The sequence below is a fragment of the Manduca sexta genome, chromosome 10 (assembly GCF_014839805.1).
Source record: "Manduca sexta isolate Smith_Timp_Sample1 chromosome 10, JHU_Msex_v1.0, whole genome shotgun sequence".
Lineage (NCBI taxonomy): Eukaryota > Metazoa > Arthropoda > Insecta > Lepidoptera > Sphingidae > Manduca > Manduca sexta.
The window spans coordinates 9,815,317-9,833,095 of record NC_051124.1 but is presented as its reverse complement, the minus strand read 5'-3'; the positions used below and the strand labels follow the sequence as shown (position 1 = coordinate 9,833,095).

General features: G+C 35.2%; 3 protein-coding genes across 3 annotated transcripts in view; 1 reads left to right on the top strand and 2 right to left on the bottom strand.

Moving 5' to 3' along the window:
• Positions 1-370: 370 nt before the first annotated feature.
• LOC115446695 (protein OSCP1) lies at positions 371-2,543 on the bottom strand. The gene is made up of 2 exons (XM_030173470.2): positions 2,432-2,543; positions 371-2,341 (listed from the first exon to the last, which is right to left on the bottom strand). The coding sequence occupies exons 1-2, from the start codon at positions 2,541-2,543 to the stop codon at positions 1,533-1,535; spliced, it is 921 nt and encodes a 306-aa protein (XP_030029330.1). The 3' UTR covers positions 371-1,532.
• LOC115446694 (SET and MYND domain-containing protein 4) lies at positions 2,534-8,158 on the top strand. Its single transcript, XM_030173469.2, has 2 exons — positions 2,534-4,054; positions 4,664-8,158. Exons 1-2 carry the CDS (start codon positions 2,622-2,624, stop codon positions 5,052-5,054), a joined length of 1,824 nt encoding a protein of 607 aa, XP_030029329.1. The 5' UTR covers positions 2,534-2,621; the 3' UTR covers positions 5,055-8,158.
• Positions 6,183-17,779, bottom strand: part of LOC115446696 — a 46,006-nt gene continuing 34,409 nt past the window's right edge. The window contains exons 2-7 of the mRNA XM_030173472.2: positions 17,522-17,736; positions 17,034-17,187; positions 14,072-15,355; positions 12,169-13,353; positions 10,664-11,629; positions 6,183-9,963 (exon numbers count right to left, since the gene is read on the bottom strand). Of these exons, the coding sequence (XP_030029332.2) occupies positions 8,536-9,963; positions 10,664-11,629; positions 12,169-13,353; positions 14,072-15,355; positions 17,034-17,187; positions 17,522-17,736 (5,232 nt within the window). The 3' untranslated portion in view covers positions 6,183-8,535. The remainder of the gene's footprint in view (positions 9,964-10,663; positions 11,630-12,168; positions 13,354-14,071; positions 15,356-17,033; positions 17,188-17,521; positions 17,737-17,779) is intronic.

The window sequence follows — 17,779 nt, the reverse complement described above, 5'->3', positions numbered from 1 at the left end:
ATATATCATTCATCATCATTTACCCAGCCGAGACGTGGCCTCTCACTATGGGCCTCATTAGGTGGCTCAAGGTCACTCAACGAGCTATGGAGGGGGCTATGCTCGGTATTTCCCTACGAGATCGAATCAGAAATGAGGAGATCCGTAGGAGAACAAAGGTTACCGACATAGCCCATAGGATTAGCAAGTTGAAGTGGCAGTGGGCCGGGCGTATAGCTCGAAGAACCGATGGCCGTTGGGGTCGAAAGGTTCTAGAGTGGAGGCCACGTACAGGCAAGAGGAATGTCGGACGCCCGCCTACAAGGTTGACGGACGACCTGGCTAAGGTCGCAGGAAGTCGCTGGATGCAGGCCGCTTCCAACAGGTCGACGTGGAGATCCTTGGGGGAGGCCTATGTTCAGCAGTGGACTTCCTGTGGCTGAGATGATGATGATGATTTCACCATATTACCGTGCATATAGTTACCGGAACTCCCCAATTATAGTATAACCCGAATTACAAATTTGGGGAACGTTTTTTTTACGCCCCTCGTTATATTGATCTTCCTTGTCTGCCTTTGATAATTGATAGCAATAAAAAAAAAGAAATAACTCATTCAATGTTATTTTGTCTAGAAAACGATATTTTTATCTTTCAAAGACGGTAATTCTCGATTACAAGGAGACATTGTAAGTTGTAACCCGCTGACTTCGCTTCCTTGGTAATTAGATATTACAACGTAAAGCCAAGTTTAGACTAGCAAGTCCTTGCAGATGCATTTACACTAGCGGCAATATTTAGTCATTACATACAAGTCACCTTGCAGTGATTGTTTACAGGGCAAATGTCGCTTGCGGAAGTCAACTTCTGCAAGTTTTATTGCTAATTTAAATCTATCTTCAAGCCGTTACTGTAATTTGTACACTCATCTGGAAGTTCATGTGCAATATATTGCTGGGAGAACTAGCTAGTATCAACTTTAGAAATCGACAAGGTTTTGGGTTCGATTCTCCTACAAATCGAGCAAATTACTTATTTAAAAAAAAAATATGATTAACTTAAAAATAGAACGTTGAAATATCTATGCCAGTCCCTTCGGGGACAAAAGCTTGGCCTTATGTAAGCACCTACATAAGTTATATATACTTAGTTAAATATTTTAAAAATATAAAATTCATTTTTGGGCTCATTAATTTAGTTAGTACATAAATATCGTAAATCGCAAGGATTGTATTTTCTTAGGGAATTCTAACAGAAAAAATATTAAAAACCCCTTAATATGTACATACTGTTTATTTAAACTAAGTAGGTACAGTAGTTTTGTTGATTACATTCTAAGAAATAATTTATGGATCTATGAACATTAGGGACCCGCGCGTCATGCTGTGCCTCGCTATTATCGCAATACGCTAGATAAGTGTTCGAAGAAATACCCCACCATAGACTATGGTTGTTTGAAATGACGACAAATTATTTTTAGTGTTGCCACAAAAATATGAAATCCTGTGTTTTCCGTATTTTAAAACGAGGCATGAGTTTTATACTAAGCATAATTACAAATTGATATCATCTAACATTTCTAAGAGATCCTCTTGAGTTGATTTCGGAATGTTTGGAATAAATGTAAGATCCTGGTTTTTAGTCTTTACATTAGTATCAATACTTTCGAAATGAATGTCTTTTGCTATATCTAAGGTTTTCTTCTTTGAGTCGCTTTTTCCGAACTCGATAGGCAATTGTAATTGAATTTTACTTTTTGTTACTATATTTTCTATGGACGCTAAAAGGCAATTTATTTCACTGCTGTCGGCACAAGAACTCTCATATTTATCGATTGGATTTTTCTTATTATCATATTTATAAATATTTTCTCCTAAATTTTTCAAAATGTTTGGCGGAATGGTTGCCGGTAAGCAAAACGTGCCATCCTTATTTTGTAGACCAAGTCTCAAGAGTACAGAAATTTTTGTGTGATATTCTGAGAACCACAGTATCATGGTGTTATTAAGGCATTTATAGTCGTCGTCCGTGAAGCGTTGTGCCAAATTTTCAAATCGTCTCATCGCTTGTTCAATAATGTATTTTGGGAAATATTGAGGCATCAATGTGGCTACACTTTTTAGATGTCGCCGGGTAATGTCAAAGATGTTTTGTGTTGTGGCCACAGCTAATTGCCATTTGAATATCATGGTCATTAGATCCCAAAGCTTGCTCATTGAGTAGTCGTCGAGTTTCATAATTGACGTAGCTGATATATCTTGGATCAGTTGCTTGATGACTGCGTGCGCTGCGACCGGCTGCGGTATAAATAGCTCGTCCAGAAGCTTTGGGTGCAAGAGGACTGTCACCACATCAGTGAGTACTGTAACGTTAATATTGTAACTTTTTAACTACCTACAGTAAACACTAACCTTCCGTAATATATCTATTTTCAGACGCATTAGTGGCTTACCTCTGTCCGATTTGTCCAATCCAATATTTTGGGCTTTCAACCTTTGTTCTATAACAAATACCATTTCACATCCCAAGTTGGCGACAATAAAAGGTGTTGCAAAGTGAGACATTGCTACGATACTGTCACTTGCACTGTAGACTGTTGCTGACTAAAGGAAATCAATAATTTTCCAACCACTAACCTCAAAATGAGTATTGATTCGTGCTACGAAGGCATTATAGCCAAACTGAATGAAAGCGGGAAAATATATGAAGTATCCAAAAAGTTGATGACATTAACAACCAATGCAGATAGAGGTTTGTATGTATATGATACCATCAAAAGTCTGAAATTGTTTCCTAAAGTGCTGGAAGTTAAGAAATGTCATAAAGTGTCTACTCATTATCGTAACCTTGGCAACCAATATTTCCAAAGGGGAAACAAGAACTTGCACAAGACAGACAAATATCAAGCTTGGCAGTATTATAATTTATCATTACTCCATGCTCCATTGGATTCTGATAACTATGCTCTAGCCTTATCAAACCGATCAGCAGTTTTTTTCACTCTAAAAAAATATGATGAGTGTATTAAAGATATTGAAAAAGTTTTTTCAATGAAACATCCAGATAACCTTAAGGGAAAATTGAATAAAAGGATAGCAGAATGTAAAAGTTCTGTGAGTAAAAAAGGTAATAATAATAATGCACAGAAAATTCAAGAATTACTTGCATTAAAGGGCCCAACAGATGAGAAGTATATATGTGCAAGTTCAAAATTAAAAGTGGTCCATTCAAAGGAACTGGGTCGCCATGTTGTTGCCAAAGAAGATATTAAAGTAGGAGAAGTACTGGCCCGTGAACAACCATATTTTGCCCTGCTGCTCAAAAGTCAGTTCTTGTTTTTCTGCAACTATTGCCTGTCCATGAGTTTAAATTTGATGCCATGTGAGACATGCTGCTTTGTGCTATATTGCAGTGATGAATGTAAACAGAAGGCTTGGAAAGAATATCATAAAGTTGAGTGTTCATTAATGGCAACCTTAGTTCATATGGATTTCACAAAATTGGAATTACTGGGTTTAAGGACGGCGATCAAGGCTCGTACAGACCACTCAGATTGGAATAGCCTCCTCAAAACCATACGAGAAGCTGAAGCCAATGAAAATACAGAGAACCAAGGACTTGTTAAGGTAGATGACAAATGGGTATATGATTCCAAATATTATACATCAATACACATGCTCAGTTCAAATGTGGATAAGAGATCTCCATCAGATATTTTCCAAAAATCTGTGACTGCTGCTGTGTTTTTATACTTTTTGTCTGAGAGCACTGATTTTATGAAGGTTGATGGTGGAGAAGACACAGAAAATGTAAGGAGGTGTGTTGCTGGCACACTACTTCACCATTGCATGACAAGTCCCACAAACATGCATGGGATTGCTTCCAATATACAAAACGGTGAAGGCATTTATGTTAAAGAATACAACATAGCTAGTGCACCATATGCATTCCACAGTCTAATAAATCATTCATGTGCACCAAATGTTACGAGAGCTACTAAGCTGGGTTCCACTGAGAAGGTTTTATTTGCACTTAGACCTATAAAAAAGGGAATGCAAATATTGGACAATTATGGGTGAGTAATTTGTTAATCAATATAATGTAAAATCTGCTGTTTTTAGTTCTATCTCATTTTTTTACTATTTATATTGTACTGGTGTTGAAGTATAAATAAAAAATGTATGAAACAAAACAATACTGGCTGTATGCATAACAACTGCTCATAAACAGTAACAGTGGAAAGCCGCATGATAAGTTTATCTGAGATAAATATTTCCTTGGGTACAAAACCTATGGCACTCAGGAGTATAATGTAACTTCCTATTATTGAAAGAATTTTCAAAATCGGTTTATTTGTTCCTGAGATAAACACATTCAAACAACCAAACTTTGTAACTATAATATATTAGTATAAATAAAATGTTGAGTGTTTTTTATCACTATTGATACAATATACAGTAAAGTGCATTCATCATTCACTTATCATCATATATATTTCCTGTTCGTTTTAGAACAAGGATTCATTATTATTAGGATGGTGTGTGTGTTTTTTTCTTTTTATACTTTTTTTTTGTTTTGTTTTTATGTGTGTAGAAAAATAAATGGTTCATATAGTGCAAATGATGCATTTACGGTTGCAATATCAATATATAAAATATTTTTAAAACATGCTTTACAATTTCAGATACCACCATGCTCTCGAAGATCGTTTAAGTAGACAACAAGGCTTGAAGTTTCAATACAAATTCATTTGTTCTTGTGAAGCGTGTGTCAACAACTGGCCCACATATTTTGGATTAAGGTCAGCTAATTTACCAGCACACATACGAAAAATGAAAGACCAGCTTCTAAGAAGGACCACAATTGAGAATCTACAGAAAGGTGATGAATCAACAGCGATGGAGTTGTTCAAACCGCTTTGTGCGCTGGCTGAGTTGTTGGAGCCTTACGCTCCGTGTGCTGAGTTGGCAGACTGTCAAGAGACTCTGAAACAATGCTGCGCCATATTTGAAGGCTTGGTCCCTTTCGGATACGGTAACTTAGTGCCTTGGAGTGCCATCCCGCCCAAATGTTAGTTTACGTCTGTTTTATTCTGTGCCAAACCAAATTTAAATTTTGTTAAGACAACCAATATTAACAACTTTATTATTTTGGAACTGGAGGAAGGTAGTAACAAAACAGATATTTCAAATCATTTTATTATCGCTTTTGAATCTCTTAATAATTTATTTGTTGTCTAAATGATTACACATATTGATTTTCTAAATATCCTAATATATATTTACCTTTTAGAATGTACTTATAATATTATGGATCATTGAAAAGATTATTAGCACTCAAATTTTAATGTTAATACATATCATAACATGTTATTAATTCATATTTAATAAGATGATGGTGCTATAACGCGCCGCGCCGCGCGTACCAAGTCGGCGATGCGTTGAACACAACACAAAATGGCGGCAACGATCTGACAATATTTGGCTTTTCCACAGTTATTACGAAATTAATTGTTGCTTCAAATAAATTGATAAACAAAGTAATTTATAGCAACTGTCCAAGTATATATATTTTTTTATATATATTACCCGCCCGGATAGCAACCACTGTACCCAAAGTGTTAAAACCAGCCATAGTGGCTCGCGTAAGTGTGTCGCGTTCCGGGATCCGCCTGTGCATATCCGGTTCCAGCCGGCATAATTGTGTCGACTGCCGAGGGGTAATAATCTCCCGTCAGTCTTTATTCTATTGAATCCCATTCCACTTACTATCAGGTGCAGTATGGTATTTGCTGTCACCATATAAAAAAAAATGAAGCTACAATATTCGTTGTGGCCATTTAACTTGTGTGTTTGACATACATTAAGTGTTGGAGCGGCACCTAATTAAATCTATAAATGCTTGAATATTTTATAAGTGATTGTAATCCATCCAAAATTATTAATCATTGAAATGACTTAGCTATTCAGTAAGACTGCAAGGATTTTATTTTAAACTTTTGATAAATATTTTAACATTGTATTATTACTATAAGGATTACAGTAGATTTAATTAGTCTTAAAGACAATTTATATGTTTTATAAATGTTTATTGGCGATTCTATTAGATTTTATCATTTATTAGTAGTTGATACAAAGAATTAAAATTATTTGCAAAGGGCCAACTTAAATGGGTGCGTGTGGGAAATAAAAAAAACTCAACCAAAAACCGAACGGTTATTTATTGAAGACGGGTGGTACATATTGATATGGGTATAAACTTTGTATGCTGTAGCATAGCGAAAGCTGACTTTATAGATACCAGGTTACGGTTCATATTGATGTATCCATATAACGATACAGTTAATATATTAATGCTAAAGTATTAATGTTACAATCACATTTTTCAACCAATTTGTTTTACAATTAACGCTACGTTTCGAAACGCAATTTGAAATTTATGTTTATTAGCTGCGACATACCCGTTACCCTAACAAAAATATTTAGAATCTATTTTTCCTACCAACAATTGTATTGCCCTGTAATTAACTAATCTTTCACGAGATTTAATTATAAATATTATCTCTTGACAAGCTCGAATAACTGCAATTTCAGTGAACGATCCCAATCGCTTGTTTCAAGCGATCTCGAGACTTGACCAATCAGAATAAAGCATTTTGACATACTTGCAAATGAGTTATTTTGATTGGTTCCTTCTCGGAATCGGATTGAAGATTGACATTGGGATAATTTATTAACAACGGTTGTTTATAGCGTATTATAAAACAGCATTAAAAATAGCAAGATAGTTCAACTGTTTTATAAAGATAAAAAATCGATGTAATCGCGTTGGCCTTTAAGTTTTTCCTTTTATATTTAATGTAATTCTTAGACGGAATTACTCATTATTATACGTTATGTCACTATAATACTAGAGTTTGAGTTGAAACCAATGGTCGAAATATTTTTTAGGTTAATAATTGGTACAAAGTGTTTATTAGTAAGTTTGAATGTTGAAATTAACAAAATTGTTCCTAACAGCGTGCTTCCAAAGTTTGGATTAAATTTTCGTATTTTATTTTCATCAAACCATTGTTAAGTATTAAGACCGTATTATTTTAAGTACGTACTATTTTAGAATTATTATAATGTCATATCGTGATCTTTCTTTCTCAATTTCTTATCTAAAAAAAATTTTAGATTTTCAAATTAAAATAGCTATGGGTTATGATAAATCCAAATATGTTTTCTTCGTAAAATCGTTTGTTTAGAAATATTTTTTTAATTAGTAACTTGTAAAATAGTAAACTTATTGCTATATCACAAATTAGTGTTTTATATTGCTTAAATTATATATTTTGAGATAAGAGAATCGGAAAGTTACGAAAAGGTATAACTATAGTATTCGATGTGCCTTGATTTGTGTTGATTTTAATGAATATTTTTAAGTGAATATGTGCAACAGCTTGATAAAATATATCCAAAATTCTGGACAGCATTAACTCGCACTAACTTTACACTATAATTTATGTTTGTAACTCAATACAAAGACACAATTGATTTTTATCCAGCCATCAATTGAATAGGCGAAAAAGTGTGAAAGAGACAAAATTATCAAACCTGCCTTATTCGGTTGCATCTTGATTGGTTCTGATCTTACAGGAATAATGTATACAAACGCGTCTTTATTACAATTACGTCAGTAACATATTGGACGTTCGGTCGTCTCTTTCTGCACATTGGTCAATTTTATAACTATTCAGTCCATTGTTTATGCTTTTAGTAATTGCTTAGTTTTTGTTAAGGAATCACCTAGTCACCTGAAGTCAGTTTAAATTTAGACGGAATGTCAATATTCTTATCGTGGTAGCATATGAATAGTTTTTCGAATTATTTTGCGTGATTTCATATTGGAATACATGTTTTATTTAGTGCCACAAAATCTTAGATATCTATGGCAATGTTACCTACTAAAAACAGTTTATTTAAAAAAAACGGAATTTATTACAAGGCCAATATTATTCCGCTTGCATCTGAATATAATTAATCAATAATTATTTTATAAGCTTGCTTTTTATATCGTCTTTTACATATTATATGATTAATACTCAATCTTTTTACTTTGTAATCTAGTTCTTTAATGGAAATCATTATGTCTTGTTTGTAAACGTTTGATATTTTAATTAAATTCTATTATTGTATATATTGTCTTTTATTTCTCTTTGCTTTGGTAATATAGATGTATTTATAAAGTTCTTGCAAAGACTACATGAGTTTATAGTCCCCATAATAAGGAGACAAATATATAGTATGGATAAAATAAATAATGCGAACAATTTTACTTAGTTCATCTATCATATTTATACTCAAATTAACGTCCTTTAAAATAAAAACAATAAAAACGTATACTTATTCAAAGAATTTGGTTAATATATTAACAGTAATAATATGTATCTACAATTAACTATATAACAATGTTTATAGTGTCTAGCCACTCTGTATAAGATTTATACTGCGATGCTTGTACTTTGTACCTACGTATATTTACTAAAACTAATGAAAATACTATATAATTGACCTAAATATTTCGTATCAATAACAATGCAGCCACCCAAACGACATACTTCGCTTTGGTATTAAAAACGCGTATTGAAGAAGATGGTGCGTTGCGAGCGTCATAAGAAAACCTCTTTCTTGCTTTGTCTTCATTCAACAAAGTTATTCGTCCATTTCTGGTTTGGTTTATCGGGCTGTATTTGTTCACGTAATATAATACGCATTCTAGCTCATTGTAAGTTAGTGGCCAGTCTGGTAGACCATCGAACATCGTGAATCCATCCCCCCTTTGCGCTAGAAAACTTGGCATTAAAACTTCGTATTCATAATAATCTTTTACATCGACCGGTTTGAACTGCCCGCAGTTTGAACACACAGCTTTAGCTTTGACTACACGCGAGCCCGGAGGTTTTTCTAAATCATAAACTACTTCTATACCAGAAAATTGTAGGAACTGACCTTTGCTATCCACAGGATTCCATTCCGACACAGAATGTTCTAAACCTTCTCTCAACGTACTTCCGTTCATAGTGACAATTGTCAAAACGTCTGAAAAGGGCAGGACAGTCATCCATTCTCCTCTTGTTAAACTAAATGGTGTTTGTGGATGGCTGATTGATGATCTTATTCTTCCCCCTGCAATTATGGCTATGTTTACATTAGATAGATGATTCTCTTGAGTGTAATTAAGCATAGCTGTTGTTATAAGGTCTCCTAAGTTGCATTCTTGTAAGCGGCAAGTTTTACCATCTAGAAATACTTGGGATGACCCGACCACTTCGTTGCTTATGCGTTCTACCTCAACGCGATACTTGTTAACAATTTTCATTAATTCTGGATCCCTAGGTACTTCTTGGTCTAATAACAACGGTGTCCCATCGCATTCGATTATTTCGCCGTCGGAATCGAATATTAAATGCAGTTTTCCCAAATACTTTGTGTATGCATAAGCCTGTACAACGCGCACTAACCGTCCTGACGCTTGGCGCACGACAGTCGGGTACGGCCCTGAGATAGGCTCTGTTATTTCGTCGGTCACTATATCGTTCCAAAGGAATGTATTAGAATGCCCTCCAATCACTAAGTCGATGTCTTCAACTTCTTTTGCTATTATTAAGTCTTCTTCGAATCCGGAATGTCCTAACGCTATAAGAATATTGACACCTTTATGTTTTAGCTGTTTTACTTCTCTTTTTAAAGCGATTACTTCGTCTTCGTATTCAACATCATTTTTGAATACTAGGTATTTGGTTTGTGGTGTCAGATATCCTATAATACCTATTTTTACGCCATTTTTTATTATTATAATAGATCTGTGTAGATTACTTTCATTTTGTAGTTCAGGAACTTTGTTTAAGATGAGGTTAGCTGCCAAGACCGGTGTGGTGACGTTTCTGATGAACGGTATGAGCCCTTCAATTGCTTCATCAAATTCGTGGTTTCCAAGAGACTGAAAGGGAAACTTAGTGTTACGTTTTTATTAAGCTTCAATATTATAAGTAGATAATGTGTAGCTACCACTACTTTATTATAATATACTAGCAGATCTATCATTTAGCGGAACTTATTTTTTATTTAGGAAATAATAGCACCATAATTATTGTAAAAAATCTTTATTAGTTTTTGATTTGTAAAAATATTTTTTTAAATAGGACTTGTTCTTTTTTATTTCATAATACTGTCAAAATATTAACAAATGCTTAATAATTATTCATAAGTTAACTTTATACAATAGCTAAGCTAAACATTGAGATGAGCAACACGGGCAACGATAGCCTTAGTATGGACGACGAGTCTTTCTCTATATCTTCTTCAAGTAATACGATTCTTCCCTCAACGTGAGGATAAATTGGACTATGGCGACGCACATAATACTGGGTAGATGCAAGTTCATTATAATCTAATACTGTCGTTGGCAGGTTTTTGAACATACTGTATCCATCTCCGCCGTTAGCCATAAAGCTGGGCATTAACACTTTATAAACATCTTTACTCGTAACCTTAGAGTACGATGGTATATTACAGGCCCAGCATCTAGCTTCAGCATTGACCACTCTTGAGGAAGGTTGTTTCTTCAGATTGAATGTTACTTTTAAGCCCGAAAACTGCAAAAATTCTCCGGGATGATCTATAGTGTCATACTTGGCAACAGAATGTTCTAGCATTTGTAAGAGTACTGAACCGTTCATTGTGACTGTAACCAAACTACCGTCGAATGGCATTATCGCCAACAAGTCACCTTTGGTTATATTCGAAGGCATTATCGCGTGTGCTACAGATGACCTAATGCCGCCGCCTTGCATGATAGCGATAGGAGCATCAGTCCAGTGCTCGCCTCGGTAATTCGTTGCATACTGGAATACCATAGCATCGGTTATCATGTTACCCAGATTACATTCTTTAATCATGCATGATTGACCATCAAGGATTACGGACGTATTTCCAAGTATTTCTTCGGTAGAGTTCAAAATGCCCGCTCTATATTTTTCTATAATATGTAAAACGTTTGGATCTTGAGGTATATCTTGGTTAAGTAATATAGGTTCTCCATCTAGAGAAGCTATTTCTCCGTCTTCGTCGAATATCATATGCAGTCTTCCTAAATACTTTGTGTACGCATATGCTTGGACTACTGGCACGCTTCTGCCCGAGGCTTGAGTCACGTATGTAGGGTAAGGGCCTTGTGAGTGTTCCGAGTCAGGGCTGGTTCCGTTCCATAGAAAAGTGTTTGTGTGACCCCCAATAACCAGATCCACGCCTTCTACCTTTTTCGCAATTTCCAAATCTTTTAAGTATCCTGAATGACCTAGTGCTATAATGATTTTAATTCCCTGGCTTTGCAATCTTTTTACTTCTATATTAAGTGCTTCAACCTCTTCAATATACTCTACATCGTTCTTGACTGCTAATACTTTTGTATCTGGTGTCAAATATCCCACTATACCTATTTTCTTATCATTTACGTTAAGAACGACGGACTTCTTGAGCTTTTCTGTTTGAGCTAATTCAGGAACTTTGTCCAAAATGAGATTCGCGGCAACTATAGGGCACGTTAAATTTTCTATAAACGGTGTTAATCCACTCACACCGTTGTCGAACTCGTGGTTTCCAAGAGACTGTAACAAGATACATGGGTCATTTAAAATGTGATTATGTTGTAGGTAAAAAATATTATTGCACTTGAATATTAGCTTATAAAATAAACCAATTGTATTTAATCTTAACACGTAACTTTTGTATATTTGCAATAAACTTTATACATATCACAATAGAAACTACTACATACTAACAAGTTTTTTCATTGTACAATCTGTTAGCTATTATACATAATTTATAATACTGACTTAATTTAGAATATAAAACTAAACTTAATTTATAATGTATTTCATATAAAGCATTGATTTATTTGATACTTAATATATAGGTAGTTAATTCAATTATTTCTATATAACTGCAAAATAGCTATAAATGGCACTGTAAATGTAACGATAAGTGACGATTTTGCATGGCAAGCAAAACTGGCTAATTTATCCATATTTTTAATCACTATACGCCCTTCTTCGGCTGGATAAACAGGGCTGTGAGTTCTCAAATATTCTTCTGTGGATTCTAGCTCATCGTACTTCAACGACACTGATGGTAAATCGTTAAACACGTAGAATCCATCACCACCGAGGGATATAAACGATGGCATCAATATATTATATTTTTGCGTTTTATTCAGTGGTGCAAATGAAGGAATTTCGCACATTCCACATCGCACGTAAACGTCCTGGACTCGTTTTCCTGATGGCATTTTGAAATCGTACACAACTTTTAAGCCTGATATTTGCAAAAACTGCCCTGGTGCTCGTATAGTATTATAACTGGCAACAGCATGTTCAAGCATGGTCAGTATACCGCTGCCGTTTATTGTCACTTTCGCCATGCTGCCATCAAAAGGCATGACTGTTATTAATTCGCCTTTAGTTACATTACAGGGCATATTTAAATGAGCTACAGATGCTCTGATACCACCTCCTTGTATGATAGCTATTGGAGCATCCGTCCATCCTTCTCCCTTATATAACGTAACATATTTGTAAATCATAGCGTCACATATCAAATTGCCTATATTGCATTCCTGTAAGCGACACATTCTAGCGTCCAAAATGACGGATGTGTTTCCTATAACTACTTCAGATATTTTCATAACATCACCCCGATATCGATTGACTATTTCCAAAACATCAGGATCTTCGGGAATTAGGTGGTTTAAAAGAATTGGATTACCATCAAATTTTGTAATTTCTCCATCTGCGTTGAATGTTATTTGTAGTTTGCCTAAATATTTCGTGTAAGCGTAAGCTTGTACTGCGGGAACTACTCTACCAGATGCTTGTTTGACAAGCGTTGGGTACGGTCCCTGAGGTTCTTCTATATCAGGGACTTGACCATTCCAAAGAAAAGTATTCGTATGGCCTCCAATAACTAGATCAATATCTTCAACCTCTTTAGCAATTTGGAGATCCTTAGTAAAACCAGAATGTCCCAGAGCAATAAATATTTTAACTCCTTCTTTTTTTAGGTTTTTCACTTCTTCTCTTATAGCTTTAACCTCTTCGATGTATTCAACATTATTTCTTATAGCTAAAACCTTTGTATCCGGTGTGAGGTATCCTATAATACCAATTTTAGTTCCATTTATGTCAAAGATCACTGAATTCATTAAATTGGACTCAGCAGCCAAATCAGCTTCTTTGCTAAGGTCAAGATTTGCAGCCAGGACGGGGCATGTCACATTTTTTATGAACGGTGTTAATCCAGAAACTCCATTGTCTAACTCGTGATTGCCCAGCGACTGAAACAATAAAGATAAATTAATTTTGTATAAGATTAATCGTGGTAGAATATCCATTCCCATGCAAAAGTTATCCAAGATTCAAATAAAGTATAGATAGTAGAGTGTCTATAATTATTTTCTAATAAAATTTTAAAAAGGTTAGTAAGGAAAATACAAACATTACTATGGCTAAAGCGATTGTAAGTAAAAATATGTCTAAATAAATATTATTATTATCATGAAATAAGTTCTTAATCAGGTTCATGCGTACTTAAAATGCAATCCATAAATATATAACATGTTATAAGGAAATAATCTCATTTGGCAGACCCCATAGCAATTATTTTATAGAATTAGGTATTTGCAATCTGCAGATTCCTTTAATGGTTATGCGTTTGTTACTTACTAGTCATCTCTTAATTGCATTAAATTCTGTTTCCTGCGCGTTTGAAGCTGAGAATAATAATTGAATATTATATTAAAGCTTATTTCACTTAAATGTTCAGTTTGATGATTTTTAAATATTTTGATTTGTTTATTCTTAAAATGTGTTACATTAAATAGCAAATAAGACAAAAAAATTGTGGTATTGATTTTATTATTCATAATTATGTGCAAAAAAATAAATACAATAATGTCCTGTTATTTAAAACAACAACATATTTATGATCGCAATGAGTAATATAGAGGCAGACAATGACTCGGCAGATCCAGGTGCATCAGGTTCCGGTGCAACTGGTATATTGTTGAGTATTATGCGACTAGCTATTTCAGGGTATACTGGACTCCTTAAACGGATAAATTCCGCTGTACAAGTAACTTCATCGTAGTCATTATTTTCTCTGGGTAAACCTCCAAACATGGTGTATCCAAATTCTCCGTTTGCGATAGCCACTGGCATGAGTATTTTGTATGATCTCCAATCATCTATGACGAAAAATTGCGGTACCGTACATCTTCCACAACGAACAACTGCGTTTACTACTCTCGAACCAGGATCACGGGACAAATCGTATTCTACACGAATACCAGAAAATTGGAGGAAACGCCCTGACGAGTTTTCCAAGTTGTAGTCACTAACGGAATGTTCGAGTACTTGATTTAAAATTGTACCGTTCACGGTAATAGCTACTACGTTACTTTCTAGAGGGAGAGCGGTTAATAAATTTCCTCTTGTTACCGCCGCTGGTCGGTTTGTTGGTGCAATAGATGCTTTAATAGCACCTCCATGAATAATAGCAATTGGTGCATCTGTCCATGGATCCTCGCCTACAAATCTTAGGGCGTTATAATACATCATAGAGTCAGCAATCAAATTGCCTAAATTACATTCTTCAGTCTTACAGGTCTCGCCATCAAGTACCACCGCTGTGTTCCCGATCACTTCGTTGGATCTTGTCAACATTTCCGCAAAGTATCTGGTTTTAATTTGTACAGCTTCGTTATCTTCAGGTATCGCTGAGTCGAGCAGAATTGCATTGGCATCATGATCAACAATTTCACCAGCGGTGTCGAATTTAATCAAAATCTTTCCGAGATATTTGCTGTATGCAGTTGAAGGTACAATTGGCACTTGTTTACCAGATGGTTGAGTGACAGTAATCTCCTTTTGTAAATCTGTTTCTATGTCATTACGATTCCATGAGAATTTGTTCTTGTAACCATTTATAATTAGATCTATACCATCAACATCTGCTGCAATTTCTTTAGCTTTATTGAGAGTGGAATGTCCTAAGGCAATAATAATATTAACATCGAACTTCTGTAAATTAGATACTTCTTCTTTAAGAGCTAGAACTTCGTCAATATACTCAATATCTCCAGAACTGTCTAACATACTCGCATCAGGTGTAAGGTAACCGACAATTCCCACTTTAACTCCATTAATATCCATGATTATTGATTTATCCACATTTTGGTTTTTCAAGATGACGTTGCTGGCCAGTATTTTACTTTGTATATCGTTAAGGTATTGTGGAACATCATCCGATCCAATTTGCAAATCTTGGTTTCCGAGAGACTGGAAGAGAATATTAGTGTGTTAGTATAGCAAGCATGGGTTTAAGAGTTAAAATGGTTAGTTTAGCTGAACTCTACAGTTAGCTCAAAGAGATTCATTGTCAATATTGGGTGTTAAAGATATAACTGTATCAGTTGGTTTAAAATCAGTTAGGTACATTGTTTAATGAAACAATTATCAGAATTGATTGGAGTAAGCTACTATAACTTCTTTAATATCAAAGCTTAACATGAGTATTAAGTAAAATCTACAAAAAAAAAAATCCCGCACCAAAAGCAACAAAACATAAAACTTACGAACAATAGCAATGATAGAGTTAGTTGAAATGAAAATCCTTTTGTAGTGTTAGTATATAAATATAAAATGTAAATTGACTTACTTTTTTACAAAGTTATTGTAATAAATAAAGTACGTAGTGTAATTATAAATGCTTTGTCAAGACCGATACTCAGATATACTACGGATACATTTTGTGCCATGTAATTTGGGTGTGTCTTTTTTCTTCCATGAATGATTATTATAATGATTTCGCCAAGCAGCGGACGGGGCGGGTCGGCGACGCAACCCTGAACCATTGTAATACACCTACTAGTTTAATATAGAATACGTCACGTAGAGCCGACTTGTTTGGCGCGCGATGATGCGACGTTCTTTGTGATATATTCTGTATTAACGATAGATAATTTCATCCATTTAGACGCGCCCAACTACTTTCCCTGATCGCTTACAGTGTACGTAAGTAACATGAGTACATTCGCACACTACGATGGACAGCATAGAGGCTTGGATCAATCCCGTTACCTCGCGACTTCCCGCAATCCTCGCTCAAAATTCTGGCGCGCGTCTTCGTGAGTGAAATGACCTATAATATATTAAAAATTGTCCACGTCTCATCTGCGTCGCATCGCCTTTCCGTTTCGTCCGCTCTTGGGATGCCATTAATGTAATAACGAAAATATGTGTTTCTTTTGCTTATCTTCTAGGTGTACGCTTATTATTACGTGGTACGATTATTCTTGGCACTAGCAAGAAAGGTAATATTCTAGTACTACCAATGTCCAATAGATGGCGCGCGACTGCGATCGGATAATTTCACATTCTGTTTTCGTGTATCGCACAGAGTGGGTTAGACAAATCAAAATTGTGCAGTAGATGGCGCACACTGCTTTACTTATTAAATAGTTTGGTTTAGAAAAGTATTCCAACGCAATAAAAGATGTCATGTGTTATGTGTGTTTGAATTTAAATTGCATTGTCACGCTCGGGCCACACTAAAGGTTAATGTTAACGTTCATGGGAATAAATATGGCGTAATTATACTGCTATATATTAAATTTAAAATGTTACTAGCAAATTATTGTGCCAGTCTTGACTACAATCACTTTTTGTGTGGCCCCAGCATGAAAAAATAATTCTTTTTAAACTCACTTTCATAATAAATATAACAGCACAAACATTAACCAACTAAACATGCTAAACGTTGCACACATAAATGACGTAAATACGTTTCACTGCATTTTACATATACAATAACACAAGACAGTACAAACAGACAACAATTTCACATAAACGTCGGCATCACGTCCAAGAAGTCAACGTGAATAAGCGTGTCACGGAGCAAAAAGCGCTCTAAAGACGTCACAAAAACGCTCGTGAATTAATATGTTCTACTACTTACAACAGCGTCGGGTTGCAAAGCGTTGATGAACTCCGCAGCTATTCTCCATTTGTATATCGTGAACCAAGCAGTACCAGTGTACGTGTCACCAGCATTGAGGTACAAAACCGGTGGTCCCGCACCAGACTTTGCCGCTGCTCTCGCTTCTTTTACTCTGTAAATGTTTAAAAGAATTTCATTTAGGTAAATCGATCGTCACGAGTTAGAACCGCAAGAGGGTGTATTAATATACGGATAATATTGGATTTAGCTATTAGATATGTCATTAGAATGAGGGTTAGAAGTTTGGCGTTTATAATTTTCTATTCTCTATTCTTATTTTCACTAAATTACATTTTTTGGCAAATTTGAAAATACCTCTAGATAAAAGCCAAACTACTACACGGATTAATACCGTCTATAACCGTACCTATATAAACCTACGTAAGTTTAAATTTGGCTCTATAGCAACAAGCTAGTCCTGTACTCTAGAATTCATAACTACTCACACATGGGCAACCCTCGCGAATCCTCCGTAGCATTTCTTCGCCTCTCTGTCAGCCTTGGTGCAGGACCCGCTGTGTTGTGAAGTCTGCTCGAACCTCGCGTGCATGTCATTGTTGTGCAGGATTAGTAGCTCGAAGTTGCCATCTGAGGACCTCACCACGCTGCTCGACGATATCGCCACCGCGGCCAGCACGGTTAATATTTTTGTCAGAAATTTCTGGAAAAATATAAGAATTGTTAGTAGTTAGTTGAAGTAATGC

Bases quoted from the DNA above. Each gene is read 5' to 3' on its own strand.
- LOC115446695 (XM_030173470.2), bottom strand. From the start codon at position 2,543: ATGTCTCACTTTGCAACACCTTTTATTGTCGCCAACTTGGGATGTGAA. The intron at 2,342-2,431 runs GTAAGCCACTAA...TTAACGTTACAG, and splicing joins ATTGGACAAATCGGACAGAG to TACTCACTGATGTGGTGACA.
- LOC115446694 (XM_030173469.2), top strand. From the start codon at position 2,622: ATGAGTATTGATTCGTGCTACGAAGGCATTATAGCCAAACTGAATGAA. The intron at 4,055-4,663 runs GTGAGTAATTTG...TTACAATTTCAG, and splicing joins CAAATATTGGACAATTATGG to ATACCACCATGCTCTCGAAG.